Source organism: Schistocerca piceifrons, chromosome 7 (assembly GCF_021461385.2).
Source record: "Schistocerca piceifrons isolate TAMUIC-IGC-003096 chromosome 7, iqSchPice1.1, whole genome shotgun sequence".
In the NCBI taxonomy this organism is placed as follows: domain Eukaryota; kingdom Metazoa; phylum Arthropoda; class Insecta; order Orthoptera; family Acrididae; genus Schistocerca; species Schistocerca piceifrons.
Genome location: NC_060144.1, coordinates 498,085,775 through 498,104,782, shown reverse-complemented (window position 1 = coordinate 498,104,782; position 19,008 = coordinate 498,085,775). Strand labels below are relative to the sequence as shown.

At 40.7% G+C, this 19,008-nt stretch overlaps 1 protein-coding gene across 1 annotated transcript in view; it reads right to left on the bottom strand.

Annotated features, from left to right (window-relative positions):
* The window catches only part of LOC124709047 (conserved oligomeric Golgi complex subunit 1), a 169,493-nt gene that overhangs the window by 26,665 nt on the left and 123,820 nt on the right, over nt 1–19,008 (bottom strand). The window contains exons 19-21 of the mRNA XM_047240693.1: nt 11,026–11,182; nt 10,825–10,947; nt 457–720 (exon numbers count right to left, since the gene is read on the bottom strand). Of these exons, the coding sequence (XP_047096649.1) occupies nt 457–720; nt 10,825–10,947; nt 11,026–11,182 (544 nt within the window). The remainder of the gene's footprint in view (nt 1–456; nt 721–10,824; nt 10,948–11,025; nt 11,183–19,008) is intronic.

Below are 19,008 nucleotides of genomic sequence, written 5' to 3'. Positions count from 1 at the left end.
ACTCCATATTCCCCTGCCACAGGTCCATGAGATTTATTCCCATTGCCATACACAAAGACATAGCTCACAGGTCCTCTCTCTCTCTCTCTCTCTCTCTCTCTCTCTCTCTCTCTCTCTCTCTCTCTCTCCCCTTTTTTGTTTTTTCACCTGCTCAGATGAGCAGCTGATTGTCAAGACAGAGGCAAATCTTAGACAGCTTGACAAATTATTATTTGATGGAGGGATTAAAAAATGGCCGAGATGTGTATACCCCTAAAAGGGGACTACGCTGAAAAATTATTTATTTTCTTTGGGGCGGGGGAGGGGGGGGGGGGAGGTGTCTTTATTCCTAACATGGGTACCAACTGAACTGCCCTCATATAACCTTGTATCTTTCATACAGAAGTTTTACTGGATTACATGAAATACAAAAATTCAGCCTACTGAGCAACAGCTGATGAAGGGCTCCATTCTCACCTGAGACTTGTCAGCCTGCTGGACAGTGGCGGCACCAGCAGCAACGACTGGTGCAGCTCCAGTTGTGCTGAGGCGTGACCCAGATGCTGGGCCCGTGACTGGCAGCAGAGGGAACCACTGGGCTGTGGGACCCAGGGGAAGCACGCTTGGATCATCTATGCCACCAGTCTGTCCGGATGCAGAGCTGTCACCACTTCCCTGACCTCTGACCGGTGCCGTGTGGCATAACTTCTCAGGCCAAGCCACGAGAATTCCCAGTAGGCCCTTGATGTGATGTAAAATTGTCAATTATTACTCTCTGTGGCACCAAATATTATAAAACAAATTTTTGGGGTACTATCACAGCTATAAATAATAAATATAACTATAAAATAATGTCATGCAAGGGTTATTTGGAATGTAAGATCCAATTTCTTACAAAACATAAACCTTCACAGATTTTTTTTTTTTTAAAAAAAATGTTTTCATTTAATTCCTTACATGTTTATTTTTCAACATAGTCTCCATATTTGTTTAAACATTTGTCATAATGTTCTACAAGCTTTTGTATCCATAATTCACAGATGCCTGCTGCCTGTGACAATGTCCAGTCTTTAACTGCTTCTTTCACTTCACCATCTAACACAAAATGCTTGCTGCCAAGAAACTCCTTTAGGTATTTAACCAAGTGAAAATCTCTTGGCATCAAGTATGAACTGTACGGTAGGTGAACAATCTGCTCCCTTGCAAAAGATATGATCAGATTTTGGTTGTGAATGGCAGAATGGGATCTGGTGCTGTCATGCAGAAACAAAACTCCAGATGTCCGATGGCCGCATTGCTTATTCTGTATGGTACAGAAGTTTCTTCAGGGTAGCACAGTAAGTGGCTGCATTTACTGCTGTTCCTTGCTGCATAAATTCGATCTGCTTGGCCTTGGCTTTGACTGGTGATGACATGTGATACCATTCCATTGACTGATGTCTAGACTCTAGGGTCATGTGAGAAACTCCTGCCTTGTCCCCTGTGACAATGTTCCCTAAAAAGTAATCCTTACGATACTGGTCCAAAAAGTCAAGAGCACTAGTCATTCTTTCCACTTTGCATTTCTCAGTAAGCAGCTTGGGAAACCAACAAGTGCACAATTTGGAAAACTGAAACTTTTCAGAGACAATTTTGTGCACTGTAGTTCTACCCACATCCAGAAATTTGAGCACTTAAGTTGAAATTGTTAATTGCTGGACTTCACAAATCTTTTTGTCCATGGCTTTGGTCAAATATTCTGAGATCACTGATGACTGGCCTGATCACAGTTCATCATGGACATTTTCCCATCTGTCCTTGAAAGCTCCCACCCACTTAAGCACTTGGCTGTCACTCATCGCATAGGGCTCATCGCATAGGGGCCACACACCTCACTTATCTGTCAATGAATTTCCACTGCTGCAACATCCCTTGCTGTCAAAAACCAAATCACTGACTGTATTTCACAGTCAGTATGCTGGTCAATTGTTTTGACATTTTGGTCTGACAATGCAACAATACCAGTGCTAATGGTGGTGTTTGATGAGTAAAGTATGCTTGAGAGTTGGTGCACGCACACGATTCAATGTTCGTGCAACATTCGATTAGCTTGGTGATTCAGACCTTACTTTCCGAATAAGCCTCATGTATTATATGTCTTACAGAAAACTTGTTGTGCATTAGGATAGATTGCAAATCATTGAGACAGAGCACAAATTCAAAGTGGAAAAGAATACTATGTTATTTTCAAAGGAACCATCCCCTTTACCTGAAGCAGTTTAGGGAACCCTTAAAAAACCTAAATATGGATGGTAAGGTGCAGATTTAAACCACAGTCCTCTACATACAATTCAGAGCCTTACCTCTGTACTACCTAGCTCAATCTGCCGGTTGATTGTAGGAGCTATTTTTCATCCATAGCTGAGAAGAACTAATTAATCTGGTGGCCAATGGTTTTCAATGTCTTAATTTTTATCACTGTTCTGTCAGAAAAGTGAATCTCAGGTAAGATCTCTTGACTGCTTTGTTTCAATTATTATGAATTTTAACTCTTCAGGCTTTCCCAGCGATCTAATGATATCTTGGGTTGTCGGGCGTTCTGCCGGATATCAGCGTCGTACTTGCACGACATTTCGGTCACGTAGCTCGTAACCTTCATCAGGTGCGACCTGAGACTGCTCCTCGAGTGGACCTGGTCCAGTATTTATGCCTATGGCCTTCCCCCTCCACCAACGGCTGCAGGCGCTTCCTCTTTGGTCCGCACCCATTCCCTGCGACCTGCTGGAGCGTTGCTGCTCCGTTTTCCGTCCGCTGCAGTTCTAGGTGTTCCCTCTGCGGTCCGCGCCCACCAAACTCGCTCCTGGGGGTTTCATCTACGGTCTGGGGTACCAAGCGTTCCTCCTGCGGTCCACGCCCGCTCACCACGACCTGTTGGAGCGTTGCCGCTCCGTTTTTCGTCCGCTGCGGCTCTGGATATTCCCTCTGCGGTCCGCGCCCACCAGTCCCACTTCTGGGTGTTCCATCTTCGGTCTGGTGCACCTGGCAGTCCGTCAGGGGTTCGTTTTCCATCTCCATGTCTCTGGTTCTTCTGTTTGTGTAGTGTTGCAGCTGGCCCCGTTGCTCCTTTAACAATTCCAGAGCCGGATCCCAGGCTCTGCTTAGCTGGTACCCTGTGTCATGGTTCATAAGATCGTCAGCCATTTTAATTTCTATCGATTCTCTTATAACACTGTCCCAAAATCTGGGCGTTTGTGCTAGAATCTTGGTATCCTCATACTTCATGGCATGATCTAGCTCTAGACAGTGTTCAGCAATGGCTGACTTAGTCACCTGTCTTAATCTAGTGTGCCTCTGATGTTCTTTGCACCTGATCTCCACAGTTCTTGTCGTCTGGCCAATGTAGGACATGCCACATTGACAAGGTATATTGTAAATCCCTGGTTTTTGTAACCCCAGGTCGTCTTTGACACTCCCCAGCAGTCCCCCGGACATCATGGTTAGTTTTGATGTGGTATCGCTGTTCACCAGGGTCCCACTGAAAGACTCACTAGAACTGATTGCAGAGAAATTTGACAGTGCTCTGTTGGACCTGTTCAGTCATACACTGACATCCACGTATTTCCTGTACAGAAACCAATATTACGAGCAAACCGAAGGTGTAGCTATGGGCAGCCCACTGTCCCCTGTGGTTGCCAACATGTTTATGGAGAGTTTTGAGGAGAGGGCATTGGAGACAGCCATATTTAAACCCACATGCTTCTTTAGGTATGTGGATGACACCTTCGTGATCTGGCCACATGGGATGGACAGGCTCAATGAGTTTCTTGAACATCTTAACTCATGCCACCCTAATATCAAGTTCACCATGGAACTGGAGAAGAATGGCCAGCTGCCATTTCTGGATGTACTAGACCAGAGGAAAGCAGATGGATCAATTGGCCACAGTGTGTATCGAAAACCAACACACACTGATTTAATCTGCAGGCCAGCAGCTGTCACCACCCTGCACAGAAGAATGGGGTTCTGAAGACTTTGATGGACAGAGCACGTGCCCTGTCAGACCAAGAGAATCTACCTATAGAGATAGAACATCTCAAAACAGTTTTCTCCAAGAGTGGATACACGGACAGACAAATTGAGAGGGCACTCCAACCAGCCACTATACCACAGGTTCCTGAAGAAGACCAAGATGAAACAAAGAAGGTGGCATATCTGCCCTATGCTGGCTCTATTTCTGCCAGAATCAGTAGGATCCTCCGCAAACACAATATCAAGTGTGTTTTCTGTCCATCCAACAAGATCGGGGGACTGCTGGGGAGTGTCAAAGACGACCTGGGGTTACAAAAACCAGGGATTTACAATATACCTTGTCAATGTGGCATGTCCTACATTGGCCAGACGACAAGAACTGTGGAGATCAGGTGCAAAGAACATCAGAGGCACACTAGATTAAGACAGGTGACTAAGTCAGCCATTGCTGAACACTGTCTAGAGCTAGATCATGCCATGAAGTATGAGGATACCAAGATTCTAGCACAAACACCCAGATTTTGGGACAGTGTTATAAGAGAATCGATAGAAATTAAAATGGCTGACGATCTTATGAACCGTGACACAGGGTACCAGCTAAGCAGAGCCTGGGATCCGGCTCTGGAATTGTTAAATGAGCAACGGGGCCAGCTGCAACACTACACAAACAGAAGAACCAGAGACACGGAGATGGAAAACGAGCCCCTGACGGACTGCCAGGTGCACCAGACCGAAGATGGAACACCCAGAAGTGGGACTGGTGGGTGCGGACTGCAGAGGGAACATCCAGAGCCGCAGCGGACGAAAAACGGAGCGGCAACGCTCCAACAGGTCGTGGTGAGCGGGCGTGGACCGCAGGGGGAACGCTTGGTACCCCAGACCGTAGATGAAACCCCCAGAAGCGAGTTTGGTGGGCGCGGACCACAGAGGGAACACCTAGAACTGCAGCGGACGGAAACGGAGCAGCAACGCTCCAGCAGGTCGCAGGGAATGGGTGCGGACCACAGAGGAAGCGCCTGCAGCCGTTGGTGGAGGGGGAAGGCCACAGGCATAAATACTGGACCAGGTCCACTCGAGGAGCAGTCTCAGGTCGCACCTGATGAAGGTTACGAGCTACGTGACCGAAATATCGTGCAAGTACGACGCTGATATCCGGCAGAACACCCGGCAACCCAAGATGTCATTATGAATTTTGCTTGAAACAACAAGTTTCCAATTTTTTGTGGACATTGCATACTTTGTGCTTTCTTTATGATAAAGTCAAAAGATTTCTTATTACTACTTGATGCACAGACTCAATACTTGATGCCATGAAACTTTTACTATCCTTCTATACGAGAAAGTTGATTAAGTGTTACAGGAATGTAATTAAGAATAAATTAAATATCTAATGCTACAGTTCTTCCTGTAATTTTCTTTAACTATTATTGTACAGGATGGTTACTAACAGGAGTCAAAATGTTTAGTACTGCCAATGTACATACATCAAAGTGATGAGATTATCCTAACTTCCAAAAATATTAGTGTCTTCCTTGCTAAGGACACAGAGTGGGGAAGGTTGACCAGCCTTTCCTTTTTAACCATTTCTACTCTATCTTCCTGCTATCATACGGCAATCAATCACGTAAACCATTTATTCTCAAGTGTTTGAAGCATTAAAAATGACCTGCAATAATTTCTGAATCTTCAGCAACTTTTTTCTGTATACCTTCCCTATTATCTTCAGGATAAATGTTTATTAGAATTTATTGCTGCCATCTTAGATTAAATGCTAATGCCATCCATCTACTCACTCAATAAGTAATGAATGAGTATTTAAACAACCAAAAACCAACAATGATATAAACAAATGCTCAGTGAAGAAATAAAATAAATCATCAATGACTGAAATCCTATGTCACCCTGTCTTCGCATTTGTGAAAAATATATCAAAAGTTGCAAATGTCGAATGTTTGGTGTTCTTCATTGGCCCTGGCAAAAACAAGTTCTTAAGATTCATCTGCAAAAACTTTTCATATGTTTCTATAACACGTTAGTAATTCATTGAGTTGCAAGCAGGTATGATGAAAAGACTGTTACATATAAGTCTTCGGCCAAGCCTTCTTCAGAAAGGTGAAATGCACACACGAGTGCTACCTCTGGCCAGATGCTAGCTTTAAGTAGAAATCTACACATTCATACACATACAATCACACAGACACCCAAATGCACATTCCTATGAGTCTGTAACATACTTACGTGTGTTGAGTCTGGCCGGGATGTCCAGAGGTAGTGGTCGTGTGTGTGTGTGTGTGTGTGAGAGAGAGAGAGAGAGAGAGAGAGAGAGAGAGAGAGAGAGAGAGAGATGTGCTTCCTTGTATGAATGTGTGTTTCTCTTTTCTGAAGAAAGCTTTTGGCAGAAGCTCGTATGTAAAAGTCTTTTCATTGCGCCCTTCTGCAACTCAATGTGTCATCTTTGCGGTGTGTGGCAATCTATCCTTTTCCTAATATTGAGAAGCAATCACTCACCTATAGCAGACTGACATGTGGAGCAAAGAAACACACAACTGGAAACACTATGCACAATAGCTTTCTAGTGAAACTAAGTAAGTACACACACACACACACACACACACACACACACACACACACACACCCCTGTGAAATACTTCTGTATGTTACAGTAATGAATAATACCAAGCTAGCACAATTTGAAAATAACCAGAATTTCACGAAGTACTGCCCCTCTGCCTACTAATACATAAAGACACTTAACTTCAGTCAAAAACAATGCACAGTATGGCAAGTACCCGTACTAATATAATGGGGGCTATCCTTGGCTGAGGTCCACACATGCAGTTTAAGCGTTATGCCTGTGAAGAGCATCAACACGCAGAGACTGAGTAATTTTCACCACTTTATTCCAAAATACAATTTATAACAACAAGCATGCTATGCCAACTCGTCTTTACTGTGTCTGTCACCCTATCCCCGAACAATCGCAAACTTATATTCCAGTGCGAGTTGAGAAAGACAGACTGAGCTATCATGCAGCAGCCGGCAATTCACCTGTGGCAGCATTCTGCATCTGGCATCCTTTTGTACTGACACAAGTAGTTGGTGAGCATTTTGAGTCAGCAACAATCCACGAGTTTTTGTGACCATGCCTCTAGCCCTTACAGTAATATCATAACCATTTACTGACAGTAAATTGTCAATTTATCTTCAGAAGTATTGAATTACAGCTGCACTTCTGTGGTAATGTGTATTCTGGCACAATCCACATTCCCGCCGCTTCTTCACCATGGCATGATGTATGCAGCACAGTGTGTGCATTAAGAAATGGATTTGAAGAGTCCTTTCTAGTACCATAAAGAACCATAGGAATACATGTGTAATTTGCAAGCAATGTTATCCACATGCTTTGTAAAACCAACTGAAAAGAGATTTTGCAGAATATTATTAATCTGCCCTTTTGGTTATTCAGCTTAAGGTTGCAAGACTATCACAAAAACTGTCACTCCCTCTTAAAATCGGCAACAAGGTAATAATTCTCTTTCTGCTCCAATAGTGGTTTCTAGTAGGTACAAACCAGACTCTGGAATATAAACCCTTCATATGGCACATCAACACACAAGCAATACTGGCGTTCAATAAGGTGGTTTTTCTTTAAACTTGTATAGCACCACCATACTGTAGCACAAATAAATTTAAAAAAATGTTCATATTAGTACAGCTTTCATCAAATTCTGACTATAACTTATTTCACCTCCATGTCTTACTATGTGTTCTCTTTCTCAACACGTGCTCCCAGAATGAGCAACTCTGTTTACAGTTTTACCTTCAGAAGTTGTATATTCATGTACTTTGAGTGACAGAGGGCAAGAGATAAGCTCTTGAACAGCTACAAAATGTGAACCATTTATGTTTCTCCAGTATTTGCTAGCAATCTTAGTCTGTTCTCACTAATTCACAGAAAATTTATATCAATGACAAATTTCTCTTTGAAGATTTTATGCTGCACCATGTAAGAAAAAATAAAAAAAATAATTTATTGATCTGTTGTTATAGTTTAACTGTCTTGAGCTGACTGCAATGTAATTAAAAAGAATTACACCTGACATGTTTCGCTTTTATTTACAAAGCATCTACTGGGTATACTGTAAATTGTATCACATGTTTGTACATTTATTTCAGGATTCTTTTAGGTTAAAAACAGCATTTTCTTTATGAAGTTGGTCTGTAAGCTACTTATGGCGTTTCTTTACATAGTCTGCACCTTCCCCTCTTGCTAGCAGTGGTTGATGTCAACAGGCTTCATTTCACATCTGCAGTTTTTAGTATTTTGCGTTATTTCCTGTGCTGCACTATATATAAATGACTTCCTTAACTGTTTTTCTTTCATCACTGCTACGGTGTTTACCCTATTCATTTGTTTTTGTCCACGTTGTGAGTGTTGCCAACCTATGAAACAATTGTGTGTGTGTGTGTGTGTGTGTGTGTGTGTGTGTGTGTGTGTGTGTGGGGGGGGGGGGGGGGGGGGGAGAGAGAGAGAGAGAGAGAGAGAGAGAGAGAGAGAGAGAGAGACAGAGAGACAGAGAGAGTTAGTAAAATTGTCTTGTACGTAGGTAGAGATGTGAGAGGGGTGGGTTCCCCCCCCCACCCCCCCTCCCTTCCTCTCTCTAGGGGGGGGGGGGCGAAGGAATGACAGGAATGGCCTTTACAGTGACTATGGGACATACCTGGGAGGTAATGGTAAATGGAGCCCGTGGTTAGATTTGTACTTTTTATGTTATATTAAATGGTCAATCACTTTAAAGAGTGCGTGGTTCGCCAAGTTGATCTGATCATTTATGAGTTGTTCCTTTTCGTTAGGGTTTTTTGGATGTGGTAGTTTTCTTGTAAGATGAGCAGGTGTTTTTTGTTGTTGTTTATCCTTATGATTTCCATGTCTTGTGTTTCTGGTTGAATAACTGAAACAATAAACATTACAGAACAAAATCTTAAGACACACAGTACACTTCCACATGAATATATCAAAGAAACAGTCGAGCTTCTAGAGCTAATAAGAGAACAGAATTATGTTAAGTTCAATAATGAATTCTATTTATAATGTGAAGGATTACCAACGGGATCTCCAGTGTCCGGAACCATATCAAACATATTTATGAACCATGTAGAACAGATTATATTCAACAAAAGTAGTGCCAAATACGTACAGCATCCTATACAGGATTAGATATATGGATGATATCTTGTGCCTGATAGATGAACCAAACAATGAAATTGACCAGTTACACACAGACATAAATTCTGTTCATGTTAATATACATTTTACAATAGAGAAAGAGCAAAACAGACAGTTAAATTTCTTGGACATCACCATAAAGATTCAAAACAACCGACACACATTTGCCATGTACCGGCACCGACAACTGACAACAGCTACAATTACACACGAGACATCACAACACCCCAATTCTCAAAAGCAAGCAACACTCAGATACATGCTCCACAGACTAAACACAGTACCATCAGACACACACAAACAAATACACAAAATACAAGGATAGAAGCAACACAAAGTGTGAAAGAAACAGAAAGAAAAATATGGTACACAATGACGTACAACCATAAATACACACACAGAATACTTTGAAAAAACAAGGCATAAAAATAGCACACCAAGCCAACAACTCAATTCAGAAATACTTCCCAAAAACAATAGGAAAAACTGATCTGTATCGGAAATCAGGAATATGCCAACTGAAATGCAATACATGTGATGGAAGATATGTAGGTAAAACTAGGAGGACATTTGACACCAGATACAAAGAACATGTAAGAGCATGGAAGTATAGGACAAATCATTCAACTTTTGCAAAACACTTACACCAACACCAACATAAAATTACAACCAGAAACACAGACATGGAAATCATACAGATAAACAACATCAAAAAATACCTCCTCACCTTACAAGAAAACTACCACATCCTAAAAACTGTAACAGAAAAGAAACAACTCATAAATGATCAGGTCAACTTGGCAAACCACACACTCTTTAAACTGATTGACACTTAATATAACATAAAAAGTTATAAAGTATCTAACCACAGGCTCCACTTACCACTACCATTTCCTCCCAGATCTGTCCCATAATCACTACCCAGGCAATCCCTGTCGTTCCTCCCCCCACGGAGAGAGAGGAAGGGGGGAGGGGGAACCCACCCCTCTCATGTCTCTACCCACATATAACACAACACTCTCTCTCTATCGCGCGCGCGCGCGCGCGCGCACACACACACAATCGTTTCATAGGTTGGCACCACTCACAACATGAACGAAAACAAACAAATAGGTATAAACACTGTAGCAGTGATGAATGAAAAACAGTTAAGATAGTCAATTATAAATAGTGGAGTGCAGAAAATGACACAAAATACCAAAAACTGCAGATGTGAAATGAAGCCTGTTGACATAAACCATTGCCAGTAAGAGGGGAAGGTGCAGACTATGTAAAGAAACACCGTAAGTAGCTTACTGACCAACTTCATAAATAAAATGCTGTTTTCAACCTAAAAGAATAAAAAAATAAATTTACAAACATGTGTATCCAATTTACAGAATATCACAGAAGGTGCTTTGTAAATAAAAGCGAAACACTTCTGGTGTAATTCTTTTTAATTACAATGCAATCAGTTCAAGACTGATAACCTATAATAACAGCTGCTGCAGAAGATAGCCATACAAACAAATGTATTATATTATTGACGTCATAATTTTTATCAATATCTGTGTAAAACAATAGCAAAAATTAAAAATGTATCAAATAAGTGCTTTCTGTAGACATCTTACCTGTGTCCTCTGAACACTTCTTTTAATGTTGTTTTGAATATAAGGAGAGAACACATCTAAATCAAATGGATCAACTTCACTTTCCAATTTCTCACACAATTCTTGCGAACACCCCATTAACACCTGTGGAAGTACGCAAAATTAGTACTGACAGTATAGTTGGTTACATTATCACAAATCTTCATAAATATTATGCAATACCTTGTTGTCTCTGGGAACTAGTAGGAGTGTCAGGTATTTAACATCAAGTAAAAATTGCAACGATTGTGCCTGACTCAGTGGTTTTGTATTCATAGTGGTTTTATAGAAGTCGAAAATAAGTCCAATTATACATTCAACCAAGTCTTGATGAATCTTCCTGGAAAGAAACTTAATAAAAATACAATAATACTGAAAATGGAAGATGTCTTCAACCAACTGTTTAACATAAAAACTAATTTTATTTATAATTTTAACAACATGAGACAATAATGCTCTTTGGAACATGAGATACGTACTACAAAGATAAATGTATGACAGAAATCTACACTGAGATTGTTATTTCCTTTTCTGCAATGCAACAGGGAAAAAAAAAAAAAATTGACTGCAACGGTCTCCTTAGAACAATGTTAACCTAATAGTTTTCTAACACCTACAGAATGAATAATAACACAGATTTGGCTGGGAGAGCTCTCTGCTGAATAACAAAGTATCAGTTTAACAATGTAGGAAGGATAGGCTGCTACTTACCATAACAATGACGCATTAAGTTTCAGATAGGCACAATTAAAAGCCACTGTGTAAGTGTAAAGCTTTCGGCCATGGACTTCATAAGAAAAAGAATGACACACACACACACACACACACACACCATGCACTCTCACAAGCAAGAACATATATCCGCACACAACCACCAACACCGGCAGCTCTGGCAGTCGTGTGTGCTTGAAGTGTGCTCGGTTGTCTGAATGAATGGTGTGTGTTTTTCTTTCCTTCTCTAACAAAGGCTGTGGCAAAAAGCTTATGTGTAAGTGCCTTTTAATTTTGTATGTTTGCAATTTAAAGTAAGTAGCAATCAATCTTTCCCTACATTGTTGATATTCCGATCTGGAATTTCCATTACTTGAAAGTATCAATTTTTTGAGATGCAAGAATATTAGACGGATGCTGTTATACATTTATTAAAATATAAACCTTTGATTTACAGCTCGAGTTCAAAAACATAAAACTAAAGGTATGTAAAGGAAAACATCAAATAAACAAGCTACAACTTCTCTGCTACAAGTAACCAAGACAGATTTCAAGCACAGGGCATCTACTTCACACACGTCAAACTTATTCTGTATTTCTGTGGAGGTCTAAAATGATAATGGTGTATACCAGCAAGGCTTGCAGTACGAAAATAAGTACCGAACTGTTCCAAGCAAATTTACAATCAGCAAATGACAGCACTCTTCTATCATGCCTCTCACTACCTTCCCTGCTTGCCCCATTCAACTTAAACCAAAACTCCATCTGAACTGACCATGAAGGCCCAACGGTACCAACAGGCCGCAGTGTCATCCTTAGCCCACAGGCATCATTGGATGCGGATATGGAGGAGCATATGGTCAACACACTGCTCTCCCGGCCATATGTCAATTTAAAAGACCGGAGCCGATACTTCTCAATCAAGTAACTCCTCAGTTTACCCCACAAGGGCTGAGTGCATCCCACCTGCTAACAGCACTCAGCAGACCAGATGGTCACCCGTCCAAGTGCTAGCCCAGCATGACAGCACTTAACTTCGGTGACCTGACAGAAACTTGTGTTACCACTGCAGCAAGGCCGTTGGCCCCATTCAACTTACTTGACCTAGTTTCCACACACCTTCCTCTCTGTCTATTCCCTTCAGCCTGAGCAATCACTCATAAACAGTCTACACAGGTATATATGTGCTGTGTGATATCTCACATGTGCTCTGTGTGTGTGTGTGTGTGTGTGTGTGTGTGATAAAGCAGTACTGGACTGTCCATATATTTTTTGGACAGTATATTCCTTATGTTAAACCAACAGCTGCAACTGACTCAATAAAAATAGTCAAGTGACAACTGGCAACAAATCAATTTATTATAGATGAATGTTGTTTCACTTTTTGGACTACAGGAGACAGAATTTTTACACAGCTAGGACCATTTCAGATAGATGCTCACTTAGAACTGAAGGGATGCAGAGGAGCATAACTCAAGAGATGCAATAATTCTGTAAACTGCACCAATGCATTCTCTGGCATCCATTTATGTACTTCCAAAGTTGCATTACTGTAGCACTGACAACTGTGCTATGCTGACAATTTATTACAAGTAAGATTGCTGATTCTCCAAACCATGTTGGTTAAAAACATGTACCATGCTGGTTTAAAGTAAAGCAGTTCTTATGAATATCACATGTGTTTACTGTTAGGCAGGAGTGTTCACCAAAAGTGTCCAGTGAAGTGAGTGTTCCACAATCTGATCGATCAGATTTTTCCAATATTTTAGTGAAATAAATCAATATATCAGTGCATATGTATGATCCACATAAGCACTTAAAGGCAAAGATAATGTGTGAAAACAAAGGCATCACAATTTTTTTAAAGAAATATGGAAACAAGAGGGTAGAAAGGAAGGAGAGTTAAAGGAAGGCCTTTCGGTCAGTGAGGGAAGATAAGGACCTCTTAGTTCTTCCCGCCGATAAAGGTAGTGCCACTGTTCTTTTGTCTCGTGAAGTTTATTTGTCTAAAACGGCCTGTTTATTGGATGATTCTGCTTACTGTAAACTTCGGAGGGACCCTACAGACCAGATAAAGTGGAAGACCATTTCACTTATTAAGAAGAGCTCCCTGAAAAAGGACACCATCAAAAAACTTCATCCAGGGGTGGCAGTACCACCAAGGATGTATGGTTTACCGAAGGTGCATCAACCTGGAACTCCTCTCTGTCCTATCGTTAGTAATGTGGGCACTTCTACTTATAATTTAGCTAAATATCTTTCTCTTGTCCTCAGCCCTTATGATGGAAAATGTGAACATCATTTATCCAACTTGACTGATTTTATTGAACGGTTGAAGTCTTTATGCATTGGAACATCTGACCTTATGGTTGGTTTCGGTGTGGTTTCTCTTTTCACCCAGGTACCTTTGGAAGAGTCGTCGTTGTTAATTGGTCAACTTTTGGATGATAAAACTACTGAGCTGTGTCGCCATGTGTTGACATCAACACATTTTTTATTTAATGATTTATTTTTTGAACAAACTGACGGTGTGGCTATGGGGAGTCCTCTTTCCCCTATTGTCACCAATCTTTTTATGGAATATTTTGAAGATATCACACTCAGGACTACTACTCTTCAACCTATGTGTTTTTGGAGATATGTGGATGATATTTCCATTGTTTGGCCGCATGGAATGGAAGTTCTTAATCAGTTTTTAGATCATTTTAACTATCTTCATCCATGCGTCAAATTTTCAAATGGAAATTGAAAAAGATGGTAAATTACATTTTTTGGATGTTCTAGTATACAAAAAAGGAAATGGTACCTCGGGACATGGCATATACTATAAACCCACACACACGGACTGCTATCTTCATTCTACGAGCTGTCATCCACCACATCAGCAGATGGGAGTTCTATGTACATTGCCATTTCTGATTCCAAAAATTTGCACAGGAACTGGATCATCTTAAGGATGTCTTCAAGCTCAACGGATATACTGATCATGAAATTAATCATGCTTTTCAGTTTGGACCATCAAGTGAACCAACACCGGATACTAGTAAATCAGTTGGTTTTCTATCCTTTGCAGAAAGTATTTCTTCAAAAACTTCTAGAATTCTCAAGAAATATGATATTAAAAGTGTTCTATTGCCTTTGGCCAAGACTAGGGCCCAGTTTGGATCTGTTAAAGGTGAAATGGGAATGAGAAAGCATGGAGTTCATAAAATTCCCTGTCATTGTGGAAAGGCTTATATTGGACAGACTATTCACACTGTTCATGACGGATGTGTGGAACATCAGCGTCACATATGTTTGCTCCAGCCTGGAAAATCTGCCATTGCCGAACATTGTCTCATTAAAGGGCATAACATGTCATTTAAAGAGATGTGAATTATTGCTCCAGCTTCTCGTTACTGGGATTGTGTGCTCAAGGAATCCGTCGAAATATGATTATCTGATGACATTATTAAGAGAGAGAGAGAGAGAGAGAGAGAGATAGATAGATAGATAGAGAGAGAGAGAGAGAGAGAGAGAGAGAGAGAGAGAGAGAAATGTTTTCCTTTAAGCAAGACAAGGACCCCTATTTTATCTTATTTAAAACAACAACGGTCTAGTTTTTGACCTGCTACATCTTAATTTGTAATTTATCACTTTCAACAGTTTCTACTGCCGGGGGCGCTGCAATTCTTCTCTTCGCAGGGGGCAGCTCTTCCACTTTTCGTGCAGGCGCAGTGGCCTGGACCCGGGGTATAAAGGAGTCACAGTTTCTCACGTTCATTCAGTTCCGGTGTGATTGTGTACTCAGCGATCGCACCTGAAGATTGCGGGCAGATGGATCGCTGAAATAACGTGTAGCGAAGACGATCATATCTGGTAGCATAGCCATGAAGAGTGCAAACAAGAAGGCAGAAAGTTCTCCCTTCCTACTAATCAAAGGGGAACTTTTATTTTTAGGTTGATCCACTGCCTGAAGGCCAGTGTGTTATGTAATGCCAAAAGCGAAAGGACTGAAGTTTTCAATTTGAAATAAGACACGCTGATATATTTTCCAGATAGTATTATTGCAGGATGTGTCAGACTTACAAACCTGTTTTCTACAACAATTCTGAGTTGCTGAAAGATGTCAAGGCAGCAACCATAATGCTGTGTAGAATCCCAGCCCGTTAAATTTTTAATAACAAATTAACGTGTATGGTTATGCAGCAACCTCAATATGCAGAACTCATTCATTCTAAACAGAGTAACTATTGGTCAAGATTCCATTCATAAAACTAATTTACAACTTGTGAATTATAACAATAAAGTCAATATATGGAAAGAAAAATTCTCAAATACAGATTAATAGCATACCTCAAATATAAAAAAAACTGCCCACAACTTCCACATTTAAAAAATACTGTAACTGATTTTCACAGAGCAGTCAAGGAAAGAAGGAAGGAAGAAAGATTAGGGTTTCAAGTCTTGCCAAAAATGAGGTCATTAGAGACAGATTGTTTCAAGGATGGAGAAGGAAATCAGCAACAGCCTGTCAAAGGAACCATCCCAGCATTTTCCTGTGGCAATTTTGGAAAATCACACCTAAGTCAGGATGGTCAGACGCAGATTTAAACCGTCATCCTCCTGAATGTGAGTCCAGTTGGCTAACCACCAGAGCAGTTAAGTCTTCTATGTAGTTTATTTATGGACCAGAAAATATAGCATCTATTTTTGTCACAAATCACTTTTTAAAAAAATATTAAGGCCCTACTGCACTGGGATGCCATGGCAGGTCTGCTGGCAGAGATGCCAGACAGAAGCATGAGACGTAACGGAGCCTCCCACACCTGTGACAGCTATGCCGGCAGAGTGGTTGCCATGAGCTTCTGCCGGCACGCCTGCCAATGCTGCCAGGAGGACACACAGCAGGACTCCAGCAGAGCTGCTGAGTGCTACCTACCACTCACCCGTACCTAGTTCTATCTGCCCACATGAGGGCTATGGATAGTTCAAACCCCAAATCTTTTATCTGCGAGATTCAGATGAGATCAGCAACTTGGGACACTCCATCTCAGAACTATTCAAAATGCAAACTGGAAAAAAAAGTTGAGACTTATGAGGGTCATACGTGAAGCTCAGTTTGAAGAATAAGTCTCTTCACGTTACAGTCACATTCAAACTACTTACAATAATGCACTTTCTGGACACTGGCTGGATGGAGTTAGTGGAAATTATTGATCCTCAGTTTCCTCGTAGCCTGCTTCTGAAGCTCCACTCCAACTACAAGAGCTTTACATCACAGACAAAGCACATTTGCTATAAGGGCTATGTTAGTTTTCCTCAAAACCAACTTCTACACCGAAATAGCACAGCTACATCTTCTGTTGCAGCAAGTGATGCTAATAGACCAGATACAGACACACTAGAATTATTTTAAGAAAAAATATATGTAAACAAAGGAGACAGGTTTCTGACTTTTCTAAAACATTTGTAAATTTACTTTCAGTTTATAACAATGGACTTTTCGAATAAAAACTGAAAGCACGTCTATGCGTACTTTACAGTTACAACTTAAATTGTAACTACACTGAAGACAACAAACCATTAGCTACCGAGTACACAGGTCACAAAAATCTTTTCCTCTAATAAGATTACTTTCCTTAAAACAGTTAGCTTTTTCTTCAGTACACTCTCATGAGACCTCCACTACCACGCCAAATGAACAGAATTACACTTTCAGGATAATGGAAAATTTAGCACTATAATTTCTTACATTATTACAAAGCGTGTCAAATAATCTGTTAATGTCACGATCAGCAGTGATGAGATGTGCTCAGAACATGTTTCTCTGCATTCTGCTTTTATTTCAAACTTGCACATAAAGCTTGTAGCTCTTCTACTGAGCGGAGACTGAAGGCATTCCTCTGGCGTCTCTGTTGACATCTTGTACTGCCAGACCTGAGCACTGCCAGCAGAGTTTCAGCAAATTATCACTCTACTGAGAAGGAGAGCATTTTCCTGCCGGCGAATCAAATGCATTTCTCATTGAAGGAATATCTCAACATACTTTTCTCTTCCCACCAAATTCAATAATTATGAAAACCGCAGAATATTACGTTTGACTTTCGTGGCCACTCATAGTCATGCTACCCGTGTTGACAAAGCCACAGACAGAACTGCCACAGCACTTAGTGCAGAAGTAGAACCAAAAATAACTATTTGCACATCAGGGGAAGAATATCGGTGCACTCAATATAGGTTGACAGGTTTTGTTTTCCAATTGCTATACTGCTGGGTGCAGGCTCTCTACATTGGCAGATGGCTTAGAGCGTAAACTACCGAGAATTTTGACAGCCAGAGGGGAGAGAGCAGCGTGGGAAAACAAGCCCCACCTCCCTCGGGCAGGGCAGCAGCCTACAGAAAAAGCAGAGCTGACAAAATAGTCACAGGGATTGCTGATTTCTTCTGGTATTGTGAAGGTCATAATTGAAAGAGGTAATGAATCGGGATTAGCCTTTTCACTCATTTCAAAATAAGAAAAAGAACAAGCAAGGGAATTGGCTACTACGCAACTACTATGTGACGTTGGCAGAGCATTGTACATGAGGTAGTTCAGGGTGACTTCCAGCAGTATTTGATGCAAACATTGTTCGAAACACCTGCCACCTAAAACTGCCACCTTAAAAGTGTCTGTGTTATATCAACTTTTAAACTTTAGCTAGCAGCTCTTTGTTCTATGGTGCCAGTCCCATGCTTGTTGCATTATATGCAGAAGAAAACAAAGGCCATTGTGGGGAGAAAAAAAACTACTGCAGTTTTTGGAAAAGCAAATGTCCCAGTCAAAAAGTTCACCAACATGCAAGTTGCATTACATGGCACGTTCCTTCTGTTGCCTACAACTGGCGTGGCACTGGACAATTGAATGTACTGATATGTGGTTGCCTTCATGTACTTTTTATTTATACACATTATCTTTTCAAATTGGCCTTCGCAATACCAGTAACGGATAATTGGTTACATTTTCAGATAAAGTCTGGTATGAAATAGCATCTATTAGGTAACTTCACATCTTTGCATTTTGACACAGAATTCGCATCTATATTTGCATTTATAGTAGAACGAAAATTTTTCAGGTCTCTACATATAATGTAGCAAAGAACTATTTTTCTAGGGCTACTTTTAACTGCAATAACTTTTTTAAAGTTTAATAGCTAAAAACTACCTTTTTGAGTTACTTCCTTGTCTAACTGTGTCATCACCGCATTGAACAAACACTTGGGAGTGGCACTGGCTGCTGTGTGATTGTGACCATGCCAAATTGTAATATTTAACCAACACATTTCGAACTCTCACTAATTATAGAATGAATAATAACAATGACTGACTTAACCACTATGTCACAATATTCTAGGGATGAGAGAGGTAAGTTTCTTCCTACACATACTTGGAGTAATATTCAAAGAGAATAATACTGTTCAACATGTTGCAAAAAGA